The sequence below is a fragment of the Gracilinanus agilis genome, chromosome 2, assembly GCF_016433145.1.
Source record: "Gracilinanus agilis isolate LMUSP501 chromosome 2, AgileGrace, whole genome shotgun sequence".
NCBI classification, from domain to species: domain Eukaryota; kingdom Metazoa; phylum Chordata; class Mammalia; order Didelphimorphia; family Didelphidae; genus Gracilinanus; species Gracilinanus agilis.
Genome location: NC_058131.1, coordinates 143,395,803 through 143,420,880, shown reverse-complemented (window position 1 = coordinate 143,420,880; position 25,078 = coordinate 143,395,803). Strand labels below are relative to the sequence as shown.

At 33.5% G+C, this 25,078-nt stretch overlaps 1 protein-coding gene across 3 annotated transcripts in view; it reads right to left on the bottom strand.

The window, feature by feature from the left end:
- The window catches only part of KIZ (kizuna centrosomal protein), a 163,191-nt gene that overhangs the window by 45,728 nt on the left and 92,385 nt on the right, over positions 1-25,078 (bottom strand). For all 3 annotated transcript variants that reach the window (XM_044663435.1, XM_044663437.1, XM_044663436.1), the window contains exon 7: positions 9,373-9,520. In XM_044663435.1, coding sequence (XP_044519370.1) covers positions 9,373-9,520 — 148 coding nt within the window. The remainder of the gene's footprint in view (positions 1-9,372; positions 9,521-25,078) is intronic.

Here is a 25,078-nt window from a genome sequence, read left to right as displayed (position 1 = left end):
ATCTAGTCTAATTACCTCTTTGTACAAATGAGGAAATGGGCCCTGAGAGATAATTTGAATTATCCAATGTCATATTTGTAATAAAGAAGAGAACCAGTTTTCAAAATCCAAAGCTGAACTCGCGTATAGGCAAGGTAGAGAAAGGGAATAAATGAAAATTTCAATTTCGTTTTAATACAGAATTAACGAAAGGGAATAAGAAGTAAGCAAAGGAAATTTGGAAAAAGATTATTAAGGGTATCTTGGTCAGCAATGAAAGCTAATGAATGCTTTTGAATAGAGGAGTATTTGTTTAAAAAACTTTTTACTTTTATGTAATAATTTTTTTCATTTTATATTCTAATGTTCTTTATTTCTTATCTGATTGTGAGTTGTTATCCTCGCTACAGAATTGAAAGGTAATTTCTTCCTTGCTCTTCTGTTTCCTCAGTGACTTTTTATATGTAAGCCATGCATTTATTTGGAGATAATTTTGGTATATGGTGTGAAGTATTAGTATAAAACTAACAAAAAACTACTTTCTAGTTGTCTCAACTGTTTTTATCAAAGAAAAAGTCCTCACTTTAGTAGCTGTGACCTAAAGCGATACATTAGAAAGACTTTGTTAAGAGAAATGGGACCAATCTGTTAGATAGATTTGAGATTAGTACTACTAGAAAGCAATACACATCTTGGTAAGATGATAAGCGATTTTGTTAATAGTGACTATTCTTTCAGTTTAACAAGATTTTTTTTAATGTCAGCAGCATATATAATAAGTATAAGCTCTCTAGTATCATCGAAGACACTGATGAAGTCATTAAATACATGATCAAGTTTAGGATAAGAGCATGTAATGAAATGAGTTTGATATTTCACAGAATACTAGAATTCTAGAGCTAAAATAGATATGTTAGTCAATAAATATTTATTAGGAATCATCTGTGTACCAGGAACAATGGTAAGTACCAAGGACAGAAAGACAGGCAAAAAGAGGCTCTGCTCTCAAGGAGCTCACAGTCTAATGGAGGAGACAATATCTGAACAACTATGTACAAATAAGATAAATATAGGAGTCCTCCTTTCTCATCTGGTTGCACACCTTTGGAACTTCCCTGACTTATTTACAAGCCATTGATTTTATCCAGGAAACTGTAAGTAGTTTGTGGAGAAAAACCAAAGGACCAGTATTTTATCTGACTTCCTGAATAATTTTTACCATGGTCAGTCCAATGGCAACTGAAAATCAACAGGAATGCATTTGAACTCAATATCTTTCCTCAGTTCTAGAGGACACATTTTTTGCAAAAAACTTTGGCTACAGTCCCTGGTAAGACAAGACATCTGTTGCTAGTCCACCTGTCACCAACACCTGGCAATTCTGTGAAGATGACCAGGGTATTTCTCAATATCCACAGATCCAGACAATTACAAGCTGTGTTACCTGGAGGATGTCACTTAATTCCTGTTTGCCTTAATCCCCTGGAGATATCTTTTCTTAAAAATCCCTTTAAAGTATTTTTAAAGAAAATCCTATGATGAGGTCATAAAGAGTCAAACACAAATGAACAACAAGGTGGAAGAAGGACTGAAAGGTGGGGATGATACAAGTTATGAAGGACTTTGAATGCCAAACAAAGGATTTTGTATTTGATGCCAGAGATTATAAAGAACCACTAGAATTTATGAAATGGGGTGGGAATGGCAGTGAGATGGTCAAATTTGCCTTTTAGCAAGATCAGTTTGGCAGTTGAGTGGGGAAAGACTTGAGGGAGGGAGAACAACCAGTAGACTATTACAATAGTACCAGAATGAGGATGGTATACAACAAGGTAGTGGCAATGTTAGAGGACAGAAGGATATGTATATGAGAGGTGTTACAGACCTAGTTGGTAAAATCAATAGGCCTTGTCAACTGATTGGATATTGGGGGTCAAGAGGGGCATGGCTAAGGGTGAGGAATAGAGAATGATTTCTTCCTAGGTTGTGAGTCTGGATGACTAAGAAGATAGTAGTACTCTCAACACTAATAGGGAATTTAGAAAAATGAGAGGGTTTTGGATAGCGTACAATTTTGCTGAAGCCATTGTCTTCATTAGCACTTCACAAATGCCTACAATTTTCTAAATAAACCATCATGTGATCATTGATTAAGTATACTTCTATTCTTTACTTATTTTTCCATTTTAATTTTCCCCCTTATCTTATTGCTATTGCTGGTGTTTCTAGAAAAACATATAAGACAGAGAAAGCACCCTTATTTTTTCATGGCAGCTAAGTGGCTTGGTAGGTAGAGTGTTGGGTTTGGAATCAGGGAGACTCATCTTCCTGACTTCAAATCTAGCCTCAGACAATTAGTTGTATGACCCTGGACAAGATATTTCACCCTGTTGGCCTCAGTTTCCTCATCTGTCAAATTAGCTGGAGAAAGGAATGGCAAACCACTTCAGTATCTCTGACAAGAAAACCCTGAATGGGGTTTCAAAGAGTCTCAAATGACTGAACAACAAATGCCCTTGCTTTTCTCTATTTATTGGGAAAACTTCTAGTGTATCTCCATGGCATAAGATACTTAATTTTAATTTTAGTTTCTATGATGCTAAAAAAAAAGGATCCTTCAATGCCTATACATTAGGGATTTTTTTGTAGCATAAATAAGAATTGTACATTTTCAAAAATTTTTTCATCATCTATCAAAATAATCATGTGGTTTTGGGTCTTTTTGATGAGAATGTGTTTATTGCTTTCCTAATGCTGGATCATTCTTGAATCCCCAGCATAAGCAAAGGATCTAAACTTATAACCCAAACTCATCTACCCAGAAAAACCGAATACTTCGGGAGAAGAAAAGGACACTTAATTTTTAAAAGAGAGAAATTATAGACATTCCTGAAGAAATGTGGTTGAGCTAAAAAGAAAATTCAGTGATCAAATCTGACACTCAAAAGAAACAGAAAAAGATAAACAGAAAAAAAGCAGGGGAATCAGTAGGGTTTAACCATTCACATCCATGCCTGGGAAAGTAGTAATGACACTTAAGAATTCTCTAACATAAGACTTACTTAAAGTACATTCTTGGCATGGGAAATCAATAATTAGAACACTTAAGATACTTATAGTACAAGAAATATTTAAGATACTTTAAGATAATCAAGGGAAACAATGGGGTTAAGCTGATTATATTACTAGCAAGAAGGTGATAACTAAGATGCTAAAGATATCTATAATACTTGAAGTACCTATGATATCTAAAGCACCTAGGATGCTTAAGGTGTTGAAAGATACTTAAGAACTTTATTACTATTACAGTAATGAATAGGAGCATACATAGAAAGAAGACAGGGAGCAAGTTGAACATAATGAGATATTTTTTTAAATCAAGGGATAAGAAAGAGTAACATACTGTGGGGAAAAAAAGAGAAAATTGGGGGTAAATTATCTCACATGAGGAGGGATGAAAGAATCTTAACAGTGGAAGGGAAGATGAAAGGGTGGCAGATTATACTTGAACCTTACTCTCATTGGAATTGGCAAAAAATTTGGGAGAGGGAGAGAATCTGAATTGCAAAATGTCAAAAAACAATTGTCAAAAACTATTTCTACATGTAATTGAAAAAAATTCAATAAAAAAAGAACTTAAGTATCCATTGTGAGGCATGGGTGACATTGGCATAGGACTATCCCACATAGTAAGCCCAAATCAAAGAAAATGCTGTGCTCTACTAGCAAAGCAGAATTGCAGTATCTCAAAAGAAATATAAGACATATAAATTCAAAGACATCTTCATCCCAACTGTTAATATGGGGTATTTGTGCCAGTCCAGTAGTGGAGACTTCTTAAGTTATATTGGTCATATGAGCTACAGTTGGACACACTTTTCAATGACCCCAACAAATGATGTAATTTTGGTCCTTTCTGAGTATGAAGGGCAACAACTAGTTTACTCACCTATATCATATGCTCCTACAATGCCCTCTAAATGATATTCATCATTAATTCTTCCTAGACTAATTTTTCTATGATTCATAAATGCACAAAAACATTGTTAAAAGAAGTTTAGGGTCACTATAGTTTAAAGACTCCACTCTTCCTCTGTTTAAAAACTGAAATAACAAATGCCTTTTTTCACATCTACATTACTTCTGTATCCCATAGTCTTTCAGATATTAGTGACTGTGGTTCAGCAATCACATCATCTGAATTCTTTCATTTCTCTATAAGTTGTGACTTGAACTCATCAAGAGCTGCTAAATGCTCTCTTACTATTTTTCCCTTCTTGAGTTGGGGATCACCTTCCTATTAGCCATTATTGTTCCATCTTTTCCACTTTAAAAATCATTCTCCTTGGCAGAAAAAAGAGAAGCAAACTTAATCTTTTCCACTTTAAAAATCATTCTCCTTGGCAGAAAAAAAGAGAAGCAAACTTAAAGAGTTAAGCAGTTTTGTTTTCTCTCTGGCATCTGTTGAAGTCATCCTAACCATCCTAAGCAACAGACTTACCCCTTCCCTAATCATCCTCTTTTCCTGATTTTAGCTATTCTCATTTTTACTGCTTTTTTATTTTCTCATATGTATTTTTAATTCTTGTGACATTTTCTCACCAAGTAAAAACAAAGCATTTACAATTCTTGAATTCACAAGCTTATTAGAAATATATGAAAATAAATGAAAACCTTTTCAATATACTGAACCTAACAGTTTCTACCAGCTATTTATTGTCCTTAATAGTTGTGTATGGGGGAGGGGTGGGTCATGAGGAAGAATAAATCTTGCTTTATGTACTTTTTAGTACAACTCAATGCTTCTATTAATACCTTGGAAATAAGGTACTACACATCAAAGAAATCTAATTTCAGGAAAAAGCATAGAACTAAGACAAAATCTCAGTGCATATGTAGAGTTTACTTTGGAATGAAAGCCAATGCAATGTATGAATCTTTGTTTCAATTTGCTTTATAAAATACAATCAAGGATTCATTTAGAACCCCCATCTATGGCTGGCCATCAGATACTATGAGTTCTAATATTATGGTAATGTAGCTGTGAAAGAAAGAAATAAAGTAAATAAATATAAAGTCACTGAGTTTAAAGTACATGTTCAAATGAAAGATAAAAAAATTAAATTAGAATTTGTATTGCTTGCAAGAGAAATTCTTTGATTTGAAACATACAGAAAATTCTGGTATTTACTAATAGGTATTGAATTATTCTCTTTGCTAGATTATGATACAAAAGTCTAAGCTATTGTCTTCTGTTGATTATTTCCACTTTATCATATATATATATATATATATCGTTTGTATGTAGACATTTTCATGTTATCTTACATACTCATTAGACTCTAAGCTCTTTGAGAGCAGGGATTTCTTTTTAGTATCTCCAGTACTTAATGCAATGCCTCCATAGCAGGTGGTTAATAAATGCTTAAAGACTGAGACTGATTATTGATAATTTTTTTAAAATTGCTATTAGAAACTCCCTAAATAATTACAAGTAGAATAAAACTATATCTTACTTTCTGGATGTTAAGGATTATAAATATAACAAATATCTTAAATAGAACCTTTTAAATTTACAGAACTTCTAAATTTACTTTTTGGAATTTATAGATGCCTACCACTCAGTAGTTTATAGATTTTAAAAAGGATGCTAGGATATACCATGATATGCTATTAAGTAGCATATTTATTCACATGAGTCATGCTATAAGCCAATAATTCATAGGAAACAAAGAAATATATCCAGGATAAACATAATTATCTCTTTTTCTACCACAGTTTAAAGCAAATAGAAAAGCTTAAAGGAAGAAAAACAGGCATGCTGCTATCATTTAGAGATGACACCCTTTTATGTAGTGAGCTACTTTATGTATAATAAACAAAAATTGAAAATACATAGAAAGAACTTAAAAAATCAAATTGCCATAAATTTGGTTTAGCAGGTATTACATATTTTAAGGAAAAGATAAAATGATCACTTATGACAAACTATTAATCTACAGAGAATAAGAGGCTACATTGAGCTTCAAAGAGATTCTGATTAATTTTTCTTTGTTTCTCTACTGAATATTAATAATATACATATCAAGAGGGGATAAAAGCATATACATGAATGAAAATACTAAAAAAACCCTAAAAAACCTAAAATATATCCTCAGGGAACAAATAGTTGTCCTTTCCCTTGAAGCTATACATATAATTTGAATTAAAAAAACATACAACAATAAAATTGGACTTAAATTTAATATATCATCTAACAGACTATCTGCAATTCAATAAGTATTCATTAAGCACCTATTATGTGTCAGAAATTATGTGGTGATGTATTAGGAATACAAAGACAAAATCAGTTTTTTTCTTCGACATGCTTATATTGTATTAGGAATAAACAACATATACAAAGATAAGTAAATACAAAGTATATATATTTAAAATACAAGGTAATTGGTAGGCAGGGAATTGATGAGGTGGAGCACTAAAAACTGAATCAGGAAAGACTTTTGTTAGTAAGTAGCACTTGATCTAAGCCTTAGAGGAGCTAGGGCCTCTACCACATAGAGGTGAGGTAGAGGATTTCAAGCAAAGGATATGGTCCTTGTTTTTGCAGTACTTAAAGGGGAAGACAATATGAGAAGATCTATATAAAACAAAATATAAAAAGGATAAATTGAGAATAATCTCAGAAGAAAGGAACTAAGGTTAAGGACAACTATTAAAGAAAAAGAGAAAAGACTTTTTAATTATAATTTTATTTAATATTTCATTAAAATAATTTTATTTTTTAACATTATAGATTATAAACAACCTATTAAATTGTTGAACATGTTATAGTAAAGAAAAACCTGATAAATATACATTTCTTTGACTACAAATGGATAATTATATGTCTCTTTATTGACTTTATTTACATTACATTTATTTTATCTATTTGAAAAATAAAGTAAATGTTCAAATGAAGGATAAGAAATAAATTAGAATTTGTATTGCTTAAGAGAAATTCTTTTTAGTTATTACTAATGTCAAATGAAAGAGAAAATTCTCTAGTCTAGTACAAAAGTTTAAGCTATTGCCTTATGATGATTATCTTGTATATCTTGTTTGAACATGGCCCTTTTCATGTTGTCTTAGACACTTATTAGACTGTAAGCTTTCTGAGAGCAGGGCCCTGCTAGAGTTACATAGCATAACTTATAGTAGGTTCAGTCATCATGGTTTCATGATTATCTCTAGTTTCATTCAGCAGCATATGAACAGAATGAAGATAGCAGATTATGAGAGTAATCCAAGTCTAAAGTGTGAAAGGGGGAAAATCTCCTATAGGATAAAGGGACAAGGGACTTAATAGAAGAGACAGTGGATCTGAACTGGTTTAACACTTGGTCAAGATAGGGAAGAGAAGAGAGCTTAACCAGTATAGAAGTGATAACCTGGGTCAGAACTGAGAGATGGAGATAAATAATGATTGTTGCACTGAGTATCAAAAAGGGAATTTGGAGTTGCAAGGAAGAGGTAGAGGAATGACAACAGAATATGAACAGATAAAGGAATTTACCTGGTCCTGAACATACTATTTCATGTAACACATTCCTATGGACATTGAAATAGTATTGAGGATCTGCTAATAGGGGTGAAATGCCACCTCTAATCCATTTAAAAAGTAGTTTTATTAGGGGCAGCTAGGTGGCTCAGTGGATTGAGAGTCAGGCCCAGAGATGGGAGGTCTTGAGTTCAAATCTGGCCTCAGACGCTTCCCAGTTGTGTGACCCTGGGCAAGTCGCTTAATCCCTATTGCCTAGCTCTTACCACTCTTCTGCCTTGGAACCAATATACAGTATTGATTCTAAGGTGGAAGGTAAGGGTTTTTAAAAAAAAAAGTAGTTTTATTAAATAGTACAAAATATTTCAAGGATCATGGTCTAGGGCAGCATTGGCAAACCTTTTAGAGATCATATGCCCAAACTGACACTTCAAGTTGCCTTTGAGCCCCCCTCATTACCCCAGACAGAAGAGGAAGTGCTCCCTTTGAGCTGCTGGGTGGAAGGGCGGGGCATGTAAAAATGTCTGCAGGTGCCATGGAGCAGGGGAATAGAGCAGCCCCTTCCATGCCACCAGGGTATACATGCCATGCCTTCCTCCACACAGGTCTAGGGTTTAGTTAGCTTTATGGCCTCCTCTGCTTTGTTTAGTGCATCTCTTTACAGTGAGCTTTATGGACCATTCATCTAGTTAACAGTTGAGTGGAAAGATGAGACAGGATGAAGAAACTGGTTCGACCAATAGCAACTGGGCATTTAGAATCACTAAAAAGCATAAGAGGGTAGGAAGATATTAATTACTGAGAGGAAGTTCAGGTAGGTATTCATTGCCTAAGGGAGTTTAGCACTGGGAGGGGAAAGGCAATCCTAGTGGAATAGTCACTGGAGAGGGTGCCTGGAACACAGTGAAATGGCTATTCAGAAAGACAAGTTCTGAGAAGGCAATTCCTTTAGTTGTAACTGGCTGGAGAGGGTGCCTAGCTGATTTTCTTCTCCCAATAAATTTTTATTTCTATTAGACTTAGTAGTTATATCTACTTCACAACAAAGTTCATACAAGTACTATGACTTCAATGCATGCTATTTGCTTCAATATATTAAGAATTTGATATGATCTGTTGGAACTTTTTCTATTGATGCAGTTCAAACTATCAGTGAAAGACTGAAAGCATTCATCTTCTAGTGGTCAATCCTTTGGTGATGAACCTTTCCAAACTTACTCAAATGTAATCTGTTCTAGGGTCTCTAGAACTTACCTGAAGCTGGCAATTCAAGTGGTATATTTCAGTAAAAATAGTCACTTTTATATCATGATGAAGGTTTTAGAGGAAGATAAAGTTATGATACTATATTTTTTAAAGTAAAAATACTGGAATTCACAATTATAAGACTACCATTCATGGTAGTCACATTGGGAAACTATGTTGTTATTCTAATAATATAATTAACATTCGCAACATCCATGGAACTCTTTTATTAGAACTATAGCCAAGAAATCAGTTTAAGATCTAAGTGAAGTAAGCAGTAAGTCACATCTAATTTTCAACATAAAAGAGCATTTACTGATTACCAGACTTGGCTTTCAATGATTCAGGATTTTTTCAACAATCAAATCTACCCTCAACAGAAAGTCCTCAATGAGAATAGTTAAAGAAATGGACCAATTTCTGAAAGCCAATTCCAAAAGAAGCATATGATAACCAACGGCTACTTTGTTAAAAAAATGTGAAGAGTATCCTAAGATAATGAGATTGAAGGAGATAATACTCATTTCCACATTTAATTTCTTAAGAATATTAGATGTTACCCCCACGTGAATAATGGAACAAAATGAAAACAGATTACAAAAATTACTAACCATTGAATTTTGTTTACTCTTTTCTGCTATCAAGACTTCAAACATCTTGGCTACTTCTTCTTTGAGAGGAATATTGTGTTTTTTTAAGGCAGAGACATGCTTTGCTAACTGCTCTCTTAATTGTTCAGAGTCAGGTAGTTGTTCAAAGCTGTAAAATAGAAATAGAGAAAATGATAGATTTGTCACATTGAATGATGATTAGTTAAAGGACAAAACCTGAAATGTTTTCAAGAGTCCTATAATCAAGTGTAAGCTATTAAAATAGTAATAATTACAATGTAACTTTAAGCTTAACTTTTAGCCTTAGGTTTATAAGGGCATGTGTACTCTAGCAGATAACTTTGTTGGCAATTAGAATAATTGCTTCGGATAGTCCCATGGTCTTTTATAGTCTCTCCACAAACATATCATTTGAAAGAAATGTATTTATTTTCCTACTGAATTTCTTTTAATAAGAACTATATTTACTTTAAGAGCTTAAACCCCAAAATATTAACTAACATTCATAACACTATATATGAAAAGCTGACAATTGAAGCATAAGCAAAAGTAATAGAAACACTACAGGATAACAAAGTAACTTCCTATTTAATTAGATGCCATCTTAGCTATTTTTGGTCATTATTTATTCTAGACTCCAGTATCTCCTTCACATGCTTGGGAAGACACTTTTTTCAATTCATTTTGACTTTTAACTTTGTGTTGAAATCTTCCTGGTAAAATTGTTTATAGCTCTGGCCCTTTAGACTGGTTTTCCATCACAAACCCTTGCATACATTTCACAACTGTAAACACGTTTCTATTAGAATAATAGTCTCCAAAGTTGGGGCTAGAAACTCCAAGGAAGCTTTATACTCTTTTTTTCCTTGGACTAATCCCCAAGGGGCATATGATCAAACAAATGGAGTGGAAAAATGGATGGCATCACATCCACATTGTAACAGTTGAAACTCAGGCTTGTTTCAAATACAACCATACTTACCCTTATCTGCTATATAAACTCCTAGCCTTGGAAGAAGGGCTAAAAGAGGGCTCTTGCAGCTGTTATAGCTGTTGGGGCCATATATAGTATTTTGTGCTACTCCTCAACTCGGGCCCAACTCTTCTGCCACCCTCAACAAGCTCCCCTGATGCTTTACACATCTAGTTATTTGAACTAAAAAGATAAACCTTATTCTTTGCAATGCAGTGATCCAAGACAATCCTTGAGGACTCATAATGAAAAACACTATCCACCTCCAGAGAAGAATGAATGGAGTTTGAATAAAGACAAAGACATATTTTATTTCACTTTTCTTTTGTTTGAGATTTCTTTCACAAATGACTACTATGGAAAGATATTATACACTGTTACACATGTAAAATCTATATCAGATTGTTTGCTGCCTCAGTGAGGGGAAAAGGGAATGGTGAGAATCTGGCTTGAACTTTAAAAAAAGAAGGTTAAAAACTTTTTTATGTAGTTGAGGAAAAATATTATTTAAAAAAAGGTAAGCCTGGGCTTAGGAAGAGTTGTCATAATCATTTCTTGAGCTCAAACTGCTTGCATAACACTTCCTACAGTTTTTGACTCAGTGGCTAAGGAAGGAGAGTGTATTTTATCTTATTTTTATTTTTATATTGTGTTTCAAATTTAAATTAATAAAGTTTTAATTTGATATTGTCATTTATGGGTATAAGGATTATTGTCTGCCTTGAAGATATCAATACCATTGTGGTTTCCTCCAAAACCACCTCTCTTACAAATTTTTCTTTTAATGTCTAGGGCATAATCTTAGCACGGTGCTTTGCACACAGTAAGCACTATATAAATGTTAGTTATTATTATTAGTTAGCTATTATTGTTATTTCCTTCTCTCTATTCACACAGCCAGGTTGAGGCCCTCATTATTTTTCACTTGGACTATTGCAATTGCCTCTTAGGTCTCCCTTCAGTTTGAATCTCTAACCCAAGTTTCTTCTCTCTTCAAACCTTATTCCACAGCAAATCAATGCAGGAGAGAAGATTTTTCTTGCTCAAGAGTAAGGAAACAGCTGAAATTAGATAATATAAATTTGTGGTATACCCAGTTAGCTGAGTGTCATGATTTCCTTTAGCTACATTTAGCATTATGTGAATGAGAGAAATGCAGGTGGATGGTGGGCATATTCCAGGATAGGAGTTTGGCAAGATGTGCCTGACAAAAGGAAGAGGGGTCAAGGGAACTGAGGGTGAAGGACATTATACTGGGTTAGTTCACCAAAGGATTGAGATAGAGAGGAAAAAGAGTATAGTCATTATAAGGGTAATGGTCTGGAAAGACCTGAGGGGTAGTAGAGGGAATGGTAATTATGAGGAGGATGAAGAACAGGATTATGAGTGGTAAGTATAGAGAAAGATAGAATAGTAAAAGATTATGATTAGATGAAGGAATTTAGGAATTCATGAATAGGGAACTGTAGGTGAAGGCAAGATCAAGGATAGGATTATCTCTGTGGTTAGCTGAGGTCAGGTAGAAGAGAAACAGAATGATGAGAGAGCCTTTAAGTTATATATAGGATATCAATATGTGCAGAGAAATTAGGAGTAGGAAATGGGGAAGAGAGAAAAACTATAAGCCAGACATTTAACTCACTGTGAAAGGAAGGAAAATGTCCTGAAAAGTTATGGATAACAGCTATCATGACTTAGATAGGGTGATAAATTTCAGTAGTGTGAACTTCAAAAGAGGTGAAGTTGCTTAGTTAAAGGTGGTTAAGGGAGGGTCTGAAAATGGTAATAGGAAACAAAGAGTAATCCAACTCCCAAATCATGATTAGTGAGTTGGAGATTATGAGAGAAAAAGTACTCAGTAATGGGAAAAGTGGCAGGGGAATGTGTTGTTAAGAGGAAGTCATTTCTCTCAGAGGAACATTAGATGGAATGAGTGAAAAAGAAAGGGTTAAGATGAAAAGGAAATTTGTTATAAGTTGAATATAACAACATAGGAGTATGCTTACCATTTAAACAGAATTAAATAAGATTTTTGAAAAGAGGCATGAAATGATTTAATAACATATAAAAAAGAAATTAAAAACAATTTCAGGTATTTTATTTTGTGGATTTTTTTAATGTGAGGAAAACATCTTTTTTCTAATGTCATAAAAAAGTGAAACAATCTGTCTTTTTAAAGATAAGATTACTTCATTTGTGGGAAGTACTGAGATTTATAAATTATCAATAATACCTAAAATATACAATTCTGTAGTAATTTACAATAACTAATGAGCAGTTAGCTGATTATGGCCATCTCCCTTGTCAAATTGATAAAAATGAATTTGTAGACCTATAAAACTAAGGACCAGACTTTGTAGGGTAGTGACCCCATTAAGGCACAGTTATTGACGAAAGGCCTGGTCTAAAAGAGACCTGTTTTTACTTATACATGCTCTGCTCACTCACAAATGAAGAAACTAAGAAAAAAGAAGCTTAAATTACATGTATAAGATCACACACACCAATAGAAAGATAACCTGAATTACAAAACTAGACTTTTATTTCTGACAGCCAGTCCTAATTCTTAGAGAACCCAACTAAACTCTTAACCAAAGTCATTAAAAATTAGGTGAATTAGAGAAAAATAATTTTTAAAGTAATCATTTTAATACTGATTTAGGATTGTGGTTGTCTATCATTTACTTGATACTATTCTCTTAAACATCTATGCTCTAGAAGAAAAACAACTGCTTGATTACATGGGTTGATGTGATATGATTGGGGATGTAGACTAAATGATCACCCTAATGCAAATATTAATAATATGGAAACAGGTCTTGATCAATGATACATGTAAAACCCAGTGGAACTGTGTGCTGGCTATGGGAAGAGAGTGTGAAGAGGGGAGAGAAAGAACATGAATCATGTAACCATGGCAAAATGTTCTAAATTAATGAATAAAATAAAAAATAAAATAAAATGTATGCTCTCTATAGTGTTACAAAAAAGGAAAAAATCTAAATAAAATTAGAATCTGGAGGGTGTTGATTATTGGTGATTACTTTGTGTTGGAAAATTATATGACATAAATGAATGCCAAAGAGAAAATGCAAAGGCTATAAGCAATGAAGTTATATATCTCTCCCTAGTTTGACAAGAGAGGAAGGAAAACATGCTTGAAATGGTCTATAATTAATTCCGCATAAATGAGTTCTTTACAAACAGAATATATGTAATTTCTGCTAAATGTTTCCTACTTTCAATTTATTGGCAAGAGCCTATTTTGAACAGTTTTAAATGAAACAAAAATTTTCATTAGTCAAAATTTTCTAAGAAAACATACAGAAAAATAAATAGTTGGTATACATATTCACAATCCAAGTAAGACAAAGCTGGCATAATTTTTCAACATGGGCTTGAAAGCACAGTTGAATAATCGTACTTGAAAGTAGCCACTTACAGGGACAATTTATTGCACCTGCAAAAATAAAATAATAGTCTTCTTAAACTCTTTATTTCAGGGAAAACTGCTAAGTAATATTATATTCATTTAGGTTATATCAAGACATATACTTTCAAAATTTTAAAAGTAGGCACAATAAGTTAATGAGCAAAATGCTTATTATATTCCCAAGGCAATATGCATTACATTTTAATGAATCATATATACCTAAAAATCAAGTAGTAATATAAGATCTCCCATATCCCAGTACTAGAGCTTTTACCTAAACATTTTTTTACTATTTAGTGCTTAATGGGAGAAAATAATAGAGGGGTTTCTCTGGGGAGGGGTTGGGTTGAGTTGGTAGAAGTGATGCAAAAAAAATATTAAAAATATATCCAGAAGGGAACACATAAACAGGACGATTTGGTTACTTATTAAGTTTAACATGTTTGCTTAAAACAAACTGCATTATAGAAGTTCATGTTTTCATATATATAATGTTCTTTTTCATTCTTCTTGTGTGTTGAAATGTTTGTTGATGATTCAGTTCATAAAAATAATACTAATAATTCTACTTTATTTAAAAGAGCAGTATGGCGTGATGGCAAAAAGTGATGACCTTGAAGTTGGGAAGACCTTGTTCAAATCCCACCTTTACACTTATAAACTGTGTGAGATCCTGAAAAAATCATTTAGCCTTTATGTGCCCCTGGTAATTTTATATGACTCAAGTCATTGACCTATAAAGAGTTCCCACACTGTGAGGTTCCCCAAACCAAGAAATCATGGGACCTTTTTATACACAGAATCATTGAATGTTTAACTACTAAGGGGCTAAGTTTGCTTAGAAATAACTCATGAACACAACATCCTTAAGAGGTAGTTAAGAAACAAGCATTTCATTTTATAGGTGAAGAAACTAAAGAATAGAAATGTCTCATGACATTTAAAGTCATTCACAGTCAGATTCTTTCCAATCTTCTCACACATTATTCTCTTCCTCTCATGCTCTGATCTAGCTATCTTGCTCTACTGTTCCTCAAATATAGCACTGTCTCTCAATGCTGCCTTTGAATGGCTATCTCCATCTACTGCAGTGGTTCCCAAACATTTTTGGCCTACCCGCCCCCTTTCCAGAAAAATTATTACTTAGCCCCCAGGAAATTAATTTTTAAAAAATGTTAACAGCAATTAATAGGAAAGATAAATGCACCTGTGGCCATCACTGCTTCCCTGGATCGCTGCAGCACCCACCAGGGGGCGGTGGCGCCCACTTTGGAAATCACTGATCTACTGGAATGCTCTTCTACCATTATGTACTGTATAAACCTGAATGTACAGTCTTGTGTTGTTTTCCCATTAGAATGTGAGCTACTCGAAGGCAAGGGCTGTTTTTACCTCTGTTTTTCATCCCTGGAGAGGATATTAGCACAGAGATGGAAACACAGTGAGTAATAAGTGCTCACCTCCACATTTAGCATTCCTACCTTCCTTTGAGTTACAGGTCAAATATCATCTTCTGCAGGAGACTCTCCTAGTCTCCTCCCTATACCACTCACATCTAGAGCTTTTCTTCAATGATCCTATTCTATTCTGAATGTGTGTGTGTATATATATATATATATATATATATATATATATATATATATATATATATATATATTATGCCTATAGCTATTGGCATGATGTCTCCCCAACAGAATGCTAGTTCCTTGAGGGCTCTTTTTTATATCTCTAGGGCTTAGCACAGTGCTTGTATATAGGAACACTTAATAAATGCTTGATGACTGACTGACATGACTTATAAGGACTTGTTAATAAAGTCAAAATGATCTACTTCATTTAATTTGATGGACACAGAAAGGTCTACTTGTCTCAAAATGTTCCCTTCAGTGTAGTTTGAAATGTGTACTAAGTAAAGTTTGGGTACTGTTTCCAAATGAATGTCTTAGGATGAATCTACTAATTAGTTGATATATTAAGCCAGGAAGATGACACTTAAAAAAAAAGGAACAGATTTCAGAAGAGATAAAATTGAATTGGGATAGAGATACCACTGCAGAGATAGCAGTAAGTTGTTGCAGAAGGGAGAACAGATGTGGGGTAAAAGTAACTCTGGGCACTTTCATGGAGGAGATGTAGAAGGAAAACATCTATTTCACTAGTTTTCCTTTGGTGGAAACACTAGAATTCAATTACAGTTCAACTGTTTAATTACTAGAGCATATTAAATGGTACACAGCTAAGTGGTTATTTAACAAGTAGCCAAAATGTACTAAGACTATAGTAATTAAATGTAAGTGAATAAAATACTGCTATTAAAACTATCCCTGGTGTTTTTAACTGGGTTTAGAAAACTGTTTTGGTAAAGAGACAGCTACTGAAAGCTACAGATATTAATTTACAGATCTTTGCTAGTAATAAAGAAAGATCATTTCTTATGAAAGGTTGAGCTAGATATAGAACTGTAGATCAACAGTCAGATGCTCTATTATGAATGTTATGAAACTATAACAAGTTTAAGTCCATTAGATATAGATATATCATATTCTAGCATGTACAATCTCAATTTGGCAGAGAATAATGCAATGCATCATATAAGAATAAAATCTGTTTGCAAACAGAATTATAAATGAATATGTGCTTTTAATGTCATACCAATACTGTAGTTTATGACTAATAGTATATTAGTTTTATAAAATAGCTTGGAGAAAGTAGCAAAAGGAATGGTTAGGTTTGTAACACATATAATTATCTCACAAAACACATACACGGATGAGAAAGATTTCCTTTGCCAAGTTTTTTCTACCACCTTATAAAACACGCTATATTTTAAGGCAGTCTTATTTATTTTACTAGATAAAAAATGTGAAAGGAAAACCATTTTATCTAACTGCCTTTGACTTCTTCAGTTCAGAAGCTACTCCTAATGAAGAAGGAAATTTGATGTTTTTCCAGTATTTCCTTCATTTTTGTGTACTATTAATCTAGGTTTAGCCTACAATAAAAAATATACTTGGGCCATCATCTAATTTTAAGTTTGTGCTGTGGGTCCAACTAATCAATAAGCATTTTTCCCAAGTACTCTGCTAAATGCTAGGGTTACAAAGAAAGTAAAAAAAAATCCATTCCCTCAAGGAGCTTACATTATAATATCCATCTTAACTAGAATTTCTTGAACATGGTCCAAGACAGACCTATTTTATGCTAAATTTCACTATAACCTATTTCTTATTTATAAAAATGGGCTGGATTCAGGGCTAAAGGTGAAAAAAACCAGGTTAGGAGTGAAGTGTAATTAAAAAAAATCACTTTATCGTTTATAGCTTATTTAAATAAGTTTTGCAAATAGCCACTCAACTACTTAGCTATTTAGTGTAATAACTTTTACTGGGCTAATAAGGAATGTGAATTTAGAATCTTAGAGGAACTCTTAGAGGCCATTTATAAGGAAACAGTTCTAGAAGAATGAAGTGACTTGCCTCAGTTCACAAAACTAGTAAGTGAAAAGTTCTTCTGACTAAAAGGTTAGAAAAAAAAAGATGCCTCTCCATTTATTTTATTAAACTAATTATAGGCTTATACAAATAAAGGGACTAAAAGGTCTATACCCTTTGACCCAGAGATTTCATTTCTGGGCTTTGTGATAATTAGATTAAGTCTACACTTCCCATATTTAGATTTAATCACCAAAGGTGAGAGCACCTCCAATTCTGGGAGGTCCTAACCCATGTGTGCTAGAGTGAGTGACAAATCAGAATCGACCCACCACCCCCTAGGCATTCTATGAGAAGCGTCTATTGTGACTGGACATCCAAATTAGGAGGGAGGCACAGGAAGTGACGCATTTAGTGACCCTTTTAAAAGGAGAAGGTCCTCAGTCAGCTGGGAGCTTCTTTCTGGTGAAGAGCTCTGGTGATGAAGGAGCTCTTCTTGTCTGTGAAGGAGTGTTGACTGGAACATTTAGACCTTGGTGAGACTACTTTAAAGATCTTCTTTTGAATTCCACATGGTGAGTTTAAAGACTGACTGAATCTTTCTGAACTTCTCTTAGAAAACGTCTTTTAATAGACTCTGTGAATGAATTTTTGCTTCATTCACCTCCCGGCCTCTGGCCCTCTGACTCTCGGCTGAGGATTAATTAGATCTACCTGGATTAATTAGAGGATCGTAGTAAAATACCTATTGGGGTAGATTCTTATTTCCTTATTTCCTCTCTCTCTTTTTAATTGTAAATAAACTTCTTTAAAAAGTCAATTTTGACTTGAGATTATTCTTAATTGAGTATTGATAATCGTCCAATCCTCTGGTGACCATCTTTTAATATATTGAACCCAAAAAAACCTCTTTTTCCCCCTTACAGCTTATCTTCAAGAAGGCCACTTATAAGGAATACCCCATATACTAGAATATTGATGGCAGCACTTCCGTGATAGCAAAGAAATGTAAATTAAGTAGAAACCTGTAGAACTGGGAATGGCTAATCACTGTTCTCCAAAAAAGGAAGAATGAATGTGATGAAAACTGAGAAGTATAGAAAGGTCTATGTAAACTGATTTTAGGATGAGGTAATCAGAACCATGAAAACAATATAAAGTAAAATTTAATGACTTATTATTGATTGGTTAATAACTAAGAGTTTTAGTTAGCCATTGGAATGAATTTCTGTGGATTTGATTTGGATTTACTTGCATAGATGTTAGCAGTAGAGTTTGTAAGAGTTTAGATTCCCTAATTATAAGGGCTACAAAGTGGTCCTGTCTCATTAGAGAGATGTTAGATGGAAGATGATTCAACTTGGTCAGGAGATATTTTGACTAGCATTGAGTTTCTCTGGTGTTAAGTGGTATCTGACATGGGACTTTCCAGAGGATGTTATTCAATTGCTATAGATTCTGGAGAAGCCTTGCAAGATTTAGCATGAGTTAGCAAAATATAAGGCCCATTCTGTCTTCCTTTCATTTCTTTCCTTAAAAACAAAACAAACAAACAAAAAAACCTTACCTTCACCTTAGAATCAATATTAGGCATCAGTTCCAAGGCAGAGAAGATTGGCAAGGATTAGGCAACTGGTGCTAAATGACTTGCTTAGGGTCACATAGCTAGAAAATGTCTAAGACCAGATTTGAACCCAGAATTTCCCACCTCAAAGTCTGACTCTCTGTCCACTGAGTTACCTACTTGCCCCACTTTGCCTTAATTATAGATCAATCACAGTCTTAGCTTAGTTTGACTCGCTGGACTTTCTATAACTACGTAAATAAAAAGTTGCTCTAGCAAGGGAGTGAATTTAGAATTCGAAATTTTAAAATATGAATATGAAAAATTGTTTTTACATGTAATTGGAAAGAAATTTAGCAATTATTCCTTTGGGGAAAAAATAACAAAAAGCTGCTCATTTTCAAATGTATTTCTGGCCACTGAAGCATCTCATTTTATTGTCAGTTGCTAGCCTTGCATGTTTAGAACTTTGTGCCTCCATTTCTCTTCATTGGAGATTTTTATTGTGACACTACACAATGACTACATTATCTTAAATGGGGAGAATAATCATACACACACACAAAAACCAAAAGTAAATATTGTGAAATTAAAAATAACAAGCATGACTTAGAAAAGATATGAAAATATATGTCTACTCCACTTCTTTGCAGAGATAGGAGGTCCACAAGTATTAAATTTTGCACATATGTTCATACTTTTTCAATGTATTGATCAGTCATACTGATTTTATTACCTTCATTTTTTTAAAATCCTATTTGTAATATGGGATGGGAGGCAGCTGTGGTTCAGTGTTAAAAGCACTGGACCTAGAGTCAGGATCTCAGTTCAAATCTAGACTTAGACATGACTTAGTTGTATGACCTTGGGCAAGTCTCTAATTGTCTGTAAAAAAGGATCTACTGGATCTACTGGAGAAAGAAATAGCAAACCATTCCTATATCCCTTCCAAGAAAACTCCATGGGTAACTATGATTCACTGGGTCACAAAGAGTGATCAACAACAACATGGGATGGCTCTCTGGGAAGAGGAGGGGAGCCAACACTAGAGGATACTACGACTGCAAAAAATAAAGGATATAAATAAAAACTTATTTAAAAAATAATTCTGGGCTTAAACAAAATGAGAGCCAATTTTTTTTTTTAGTTTTTAGGTTGTTTTTTAATAGCTATTTCAGTGTACAAAATAACCAAAGGTGGTTCTTATAACCAAAACACAAAATAATTTTGGGGGGGGGGCACATACTACAAAAGAATAAACCCAGGATGCTTAAAAGATGTGATTTAATCCTGGACCAGCAACATGCTTTCAGGTCCCTTGAGAAAGTCTTATTTTACTGGGGTAAGTTATTTAAATATGAAGCCTCAAATGAATCTAGAAGCTTAGAAACCAATTGAGAACCCAGAAATATTAGCAGTTTAGGTAATCTCAGGACCTTGTGTTGACAACTGATCATACAATAGGACTAGGTAATGGGGGTTAAATGACTTGCCCAGGGTCACACAGCTGGGAAGTGTCTGAGGTCAGATTTGAACCTAAGACCTCCCATCGCTAGGCCTGGTTCTCAATCCATTCAGCTACCCCCAGCTGCTTCCTTACAGTAGAATATTTGAAGCAGCCAGAGGTGGCCAGAATGTTTAAAAATTAGAAAACAAACCAAAGATGCAACTCTGCTCATATGCATTAATTCATATTTTTAAAATAATAACAACTAACATCTGTGTGGCAGTTTATAGCAATATAAGCAGATAAATCCATTTATCCCTCAAGAAACAAATCATTTAAATCTAGCTCAAACTGGGAAACATATATTAAATATGTTATTATGAGTTTATATAAGCCAAACAAAACTATGGGAAAGTAGAAGAATCAAACAGTGGAGAATGTAATCAATTAGAAAGGCATATACAATGTAGTGGACAAAGATCTAAGCCTTTGGCTTAGATCACTTAAAATAGGGTACAATTGCTTAGGATTTGGACTAATCTTATGCAACACTTTTCATTCTCAATCACTCTGGATGGCATCATGACAAATGGATTAAGAATGGCAACTACACAATAGCATTAATTTCATTACTAGAATACCTGACTGGCTTTTCATCCACATCACTACCTCTGTCAATAAGAGCTTCCTCAGGTAAGAGGCATTTAGTGGATGTATGCTGTAACAATATCTGAAGCTGGTGAAGGACAACTGCTCCACATGCTTCAAGGTCTTCTTCTTTCAAAATGTCAGTTTGATTACAAAGGCTATAAAATAAAACAGGTGCTGCATGAAATGTTTATTTAAGCACAGACCAACAGCTTATAGAATCTATGGTAGTTCTTCATGGTTTATTGAAATATATCTGTAATATAATCTAGACATAAAAATGCAGCGACTACAATGTCTCTTGACAAAGACATAAAACAGAGCAGTGTTGGGAAGCTTGCTTTAAAAAACAAACAAACCTAGTTTTAACTCCTTGATGTCTAAAACTGCATAATTCTTTAGCTTGACAATCTCATTCTGCATATATATGATAATGAATTACACGAATGCCTCAGTTTATCTAGATAAAATTAGCACTGTGATACAGTGAAAAGGGTGCTGCATATAAAGAAGACCCAGGTTTGATTCCTGATCATTCCACCTACTCTACCTATGTGACTGGGCCTTGCTTTCCTCATATGTAAAATGAGGAGGGTAGACTAGAGAATTAAAGAAAGTTAAGAGTTATTTTGTATCATTGAAATATTACATCTATAACATAAGGAATTTTTAAAATTTCTATTGCTATGGGTTTAGGGAGTAAAGAATGATTTTATCCAAATGTAGATAAATGACCACTTCTATTTATTCAACAAATACTTATTGAATTTTTTCTATAATTTAGTTCCCACCTACTTTTCTAGTTTTACTTTCTATTACTTGATGTCTGATTGATTTCAGACAAATTGGTACCCTAGCCATTCTCTGTACACAATACATTTTGCACCTCCACATCTTTGCACAAATGGTCTCCTATCCTTGGAATGTACTCTCCCCTCATCTGTGATTTTTGGAATCCCTAGCTTTCTTTAAGACATTGGTCATACCACCTACATGAAGCTTCTCTTGAAACCCCCAATTATTCCTGCCTCTCTCTTGAAATGATTATTTGAAAGTTGGAGTTCATATATTTATTGCAAAATTTTTGGAGATCTATTCCAAATCTTGTGATCTTTAAGATTAAGAACTGTGTATTTTTTCATCTTTATATCTCCAGCAGCTAGTAAAATGCACTTAAATTACTAAAATGGTTAAACTGAATTGCAGGGCTAAATAATATTATTATGCTAGGTGCCTTTATCTTTGTATTGCAAGCACTTAATATCAGTCCATGCATATTGAAAGTGTTTAATAAGTGTTTGTGAATTTAAACTGTTTAGATTATGAAAAGCCCCATATTGGGGTTTGAGGGACACAAAGAAAAATAAGGCATGACTTCTGACATCAAGAAGCTTATAATAAACTCAAATTCCATTGTAATAATGCTTTCTTTAGTTGGAAGAAATGGAAAATGGAGTGTAATTTGTTGCTTTTCCTCTGTAAAACCTATTTTTGTGTGTATATGCATATATGTATTTCACATTCTGATTTGTATACTCTAACAATTTCTCCAATATTTGTAACAATCTATAGCAACCTACAATGATCTTTGATTTCTACAAATTCTTGAAGTACTTTTATATATATACTCTGTGACATAATTTTGTGTTTAACAGTATACTACCTTATAAACATTCTCTAATTATTTCATACTACATTGTCTCTTTACCTAGACTATAAGCTACATTAGAAAAGGATCTTATGTCCCTACAGCATCTAAGATATGTGCTAAATATATAGTGGGAACATTGAGCTGAAAAAAAAGGAAAAATTAGAGGCAGAAAGATTATATGAGATATTATTAAAACAGTTCAGTGAGATGTGATGAGGGCCTAAACAAAGGTAATGGTAGTACGAACAAGAAACAAGGACATACATAAGAGATATTTCCAAGGTAAAATCAACAGGACTTGAAACTAATCAGATGATATAGATGAGAAAGAAGAGAGAGTCAAAGATAATTCCAAAGCTTAAAGTATAGGTGAAAGGAAAACTGGGGCCATCAAAAAGAAATAGGCCATTTGAGGTTGGAAATATGTATGTTTGTATGTGAATACTGACACATATACCTATTCACACAGAAATTTATTTATTTGTGATATCAACTAATCCAACCTCCTCATTAACAGGTGGGAAAACTTAGACCACCAGGGCTTATGTAAATTTTCCAAGGACACAAACAGTAAGGTAGAGCCCACAATTGAACCTAGGGCCTATGATGATCAAGTTAGTTCTCTTGCTACCAAACCACAGTGGCCTCCCTCTTAAGAGGTTGTTTCTTAAGCTTCCTATATCAATTCCCCTTCCTGCCTCTTCACAGCCCTAGTAAAGAAACTTGTCTCCTGTTTTACTGAGAGAAGAGCTTATTATCCATCATAAGTTCCCTCTTTTATCCATATTCTACACTTCCCAACTGTCTCTTTTGTTCCAGTCTCTTACAAAAAAGTGGCCCTTCTTGTCAATTTTAATCCAACTACTTGTGCCCTTTATCTTATCCCTCCCTCCACCTCTTCAGTCTCTCATCCATGTAGAATGTAGGTAGTCTATCAAACACAGTATCTTCAAAATGGGACTCCTCTTCCTCCCTAAATTCTATTTTCCTTCAAACTTCTCTTTTCCTGTTGAAGTCACTGCTATCATTTTGGTGAACCTCAGTGGTTCACAACTTTGGAGTTGCCACTGACTGTTCCTTCTCCCTTGTTTCCCAAATACAATCTGTTGATTATCTTGATTCTCTTGAGAGACATTCTCTCTCAAATCCAGCCCCTTCTCTTTATATAGTTACTACCTCCAAGTTAGGAAGACTTGAGTTCAAGACCTGTTTCTAGTATTTGCAGCCTATATGACCCTGAGTAAGCCACTTAACCTTTCATAGTGCTTCTCTAGGCAACTCTCTGAGACTAAAGGTTACAAAGAAGATGCAAGCTTGCTCTAGTTGAGAAAGATTCCATATTTGGAAATTCCATATACCAATGAAATCATAGGTTAAGTAACCTTATCTCTATCCATTTTTATTAAAAATTAAGTGGCACAAACCTTATTAACAAGCTAAATCTTTCTTGATCTATAATTGATTTTTGATAGAGTTCCACAGACTGTAGGCTTACTTGGACTAACTTGTTTTCTATGAATTGTAGCAGATAAGAGAATCCTTTGAATGTCAAATAATTCCTGTAGAAAAACAATAACAATTTTAAAGTGATAATACTTAATTTTCTCTAACCAAGGTTAGATATATCATTGAACAATTACTGTTCTTTGGGAAAATTTAAGATCCATCTTTCAATTTTTATTTTCATTGAATAAAATTTCATTTCATTTGAAATTCACTTGAATTTTAAGTAAATCCATAAACATTAATTTATATTTCAATTTAGTCTGAAACTGAGATATTCTTGGATAAAAATACAAAAAACAGGGAGAATGAGGTTGTCCAAATGGCATTTTTTTCAAGGAAAAAATTATCATATATATTTTCTTCCTATCTCTAGCAAAACAACTATTTTTCAGTTAAAAACAACACTGTATTAGTTCTAGAAAAAATTCTAGCTTTTATTCTAACTATAAAATAACTTTCTCTTACTTCTATGAATGGTATATCTTTTGAACACTTTGAGTTACATTTTAATAGCAACACATATCAGAATAATGTTAGTTTTAGATTTTGCTTTCTTTATGGAATAGCCCAATAAAATAAAATGATGTTTAATAGCTACAGTTTAGTGCAAAGTTAAAAAATATTTTTATGTTATTAGAAAAAAAATTGTTTCTTCAAAATGTTTGGTTAATTAGATTAAAGACTACAGTTAATCATATTCAATTCTGAAAAGTATAAAACTTATTTGGGGAAGAATACTTTGGAAAAGAGAATAAAAGTAAGGCAGCATATATCTGTATATATGCAGGCCTCAAATAAATAATGACCAACTTATACCCAACTCAAATGCCACTTTCCCTTCTTCTTCAATAAAGTCTTTCTTAATCTCTTACCAGAAGTGATTGCTCCCTCATCACAAATATATTGCACTTTATTTAGTGTATTTTTTATATTCAAATTGACATATTGATATAGACAAACACATAATGTACATATTTATACACAACTACATATATATAATATGTACCTATGTGTACATGTCTTCTCTCATTTTGACTATATACTCTTTGATTG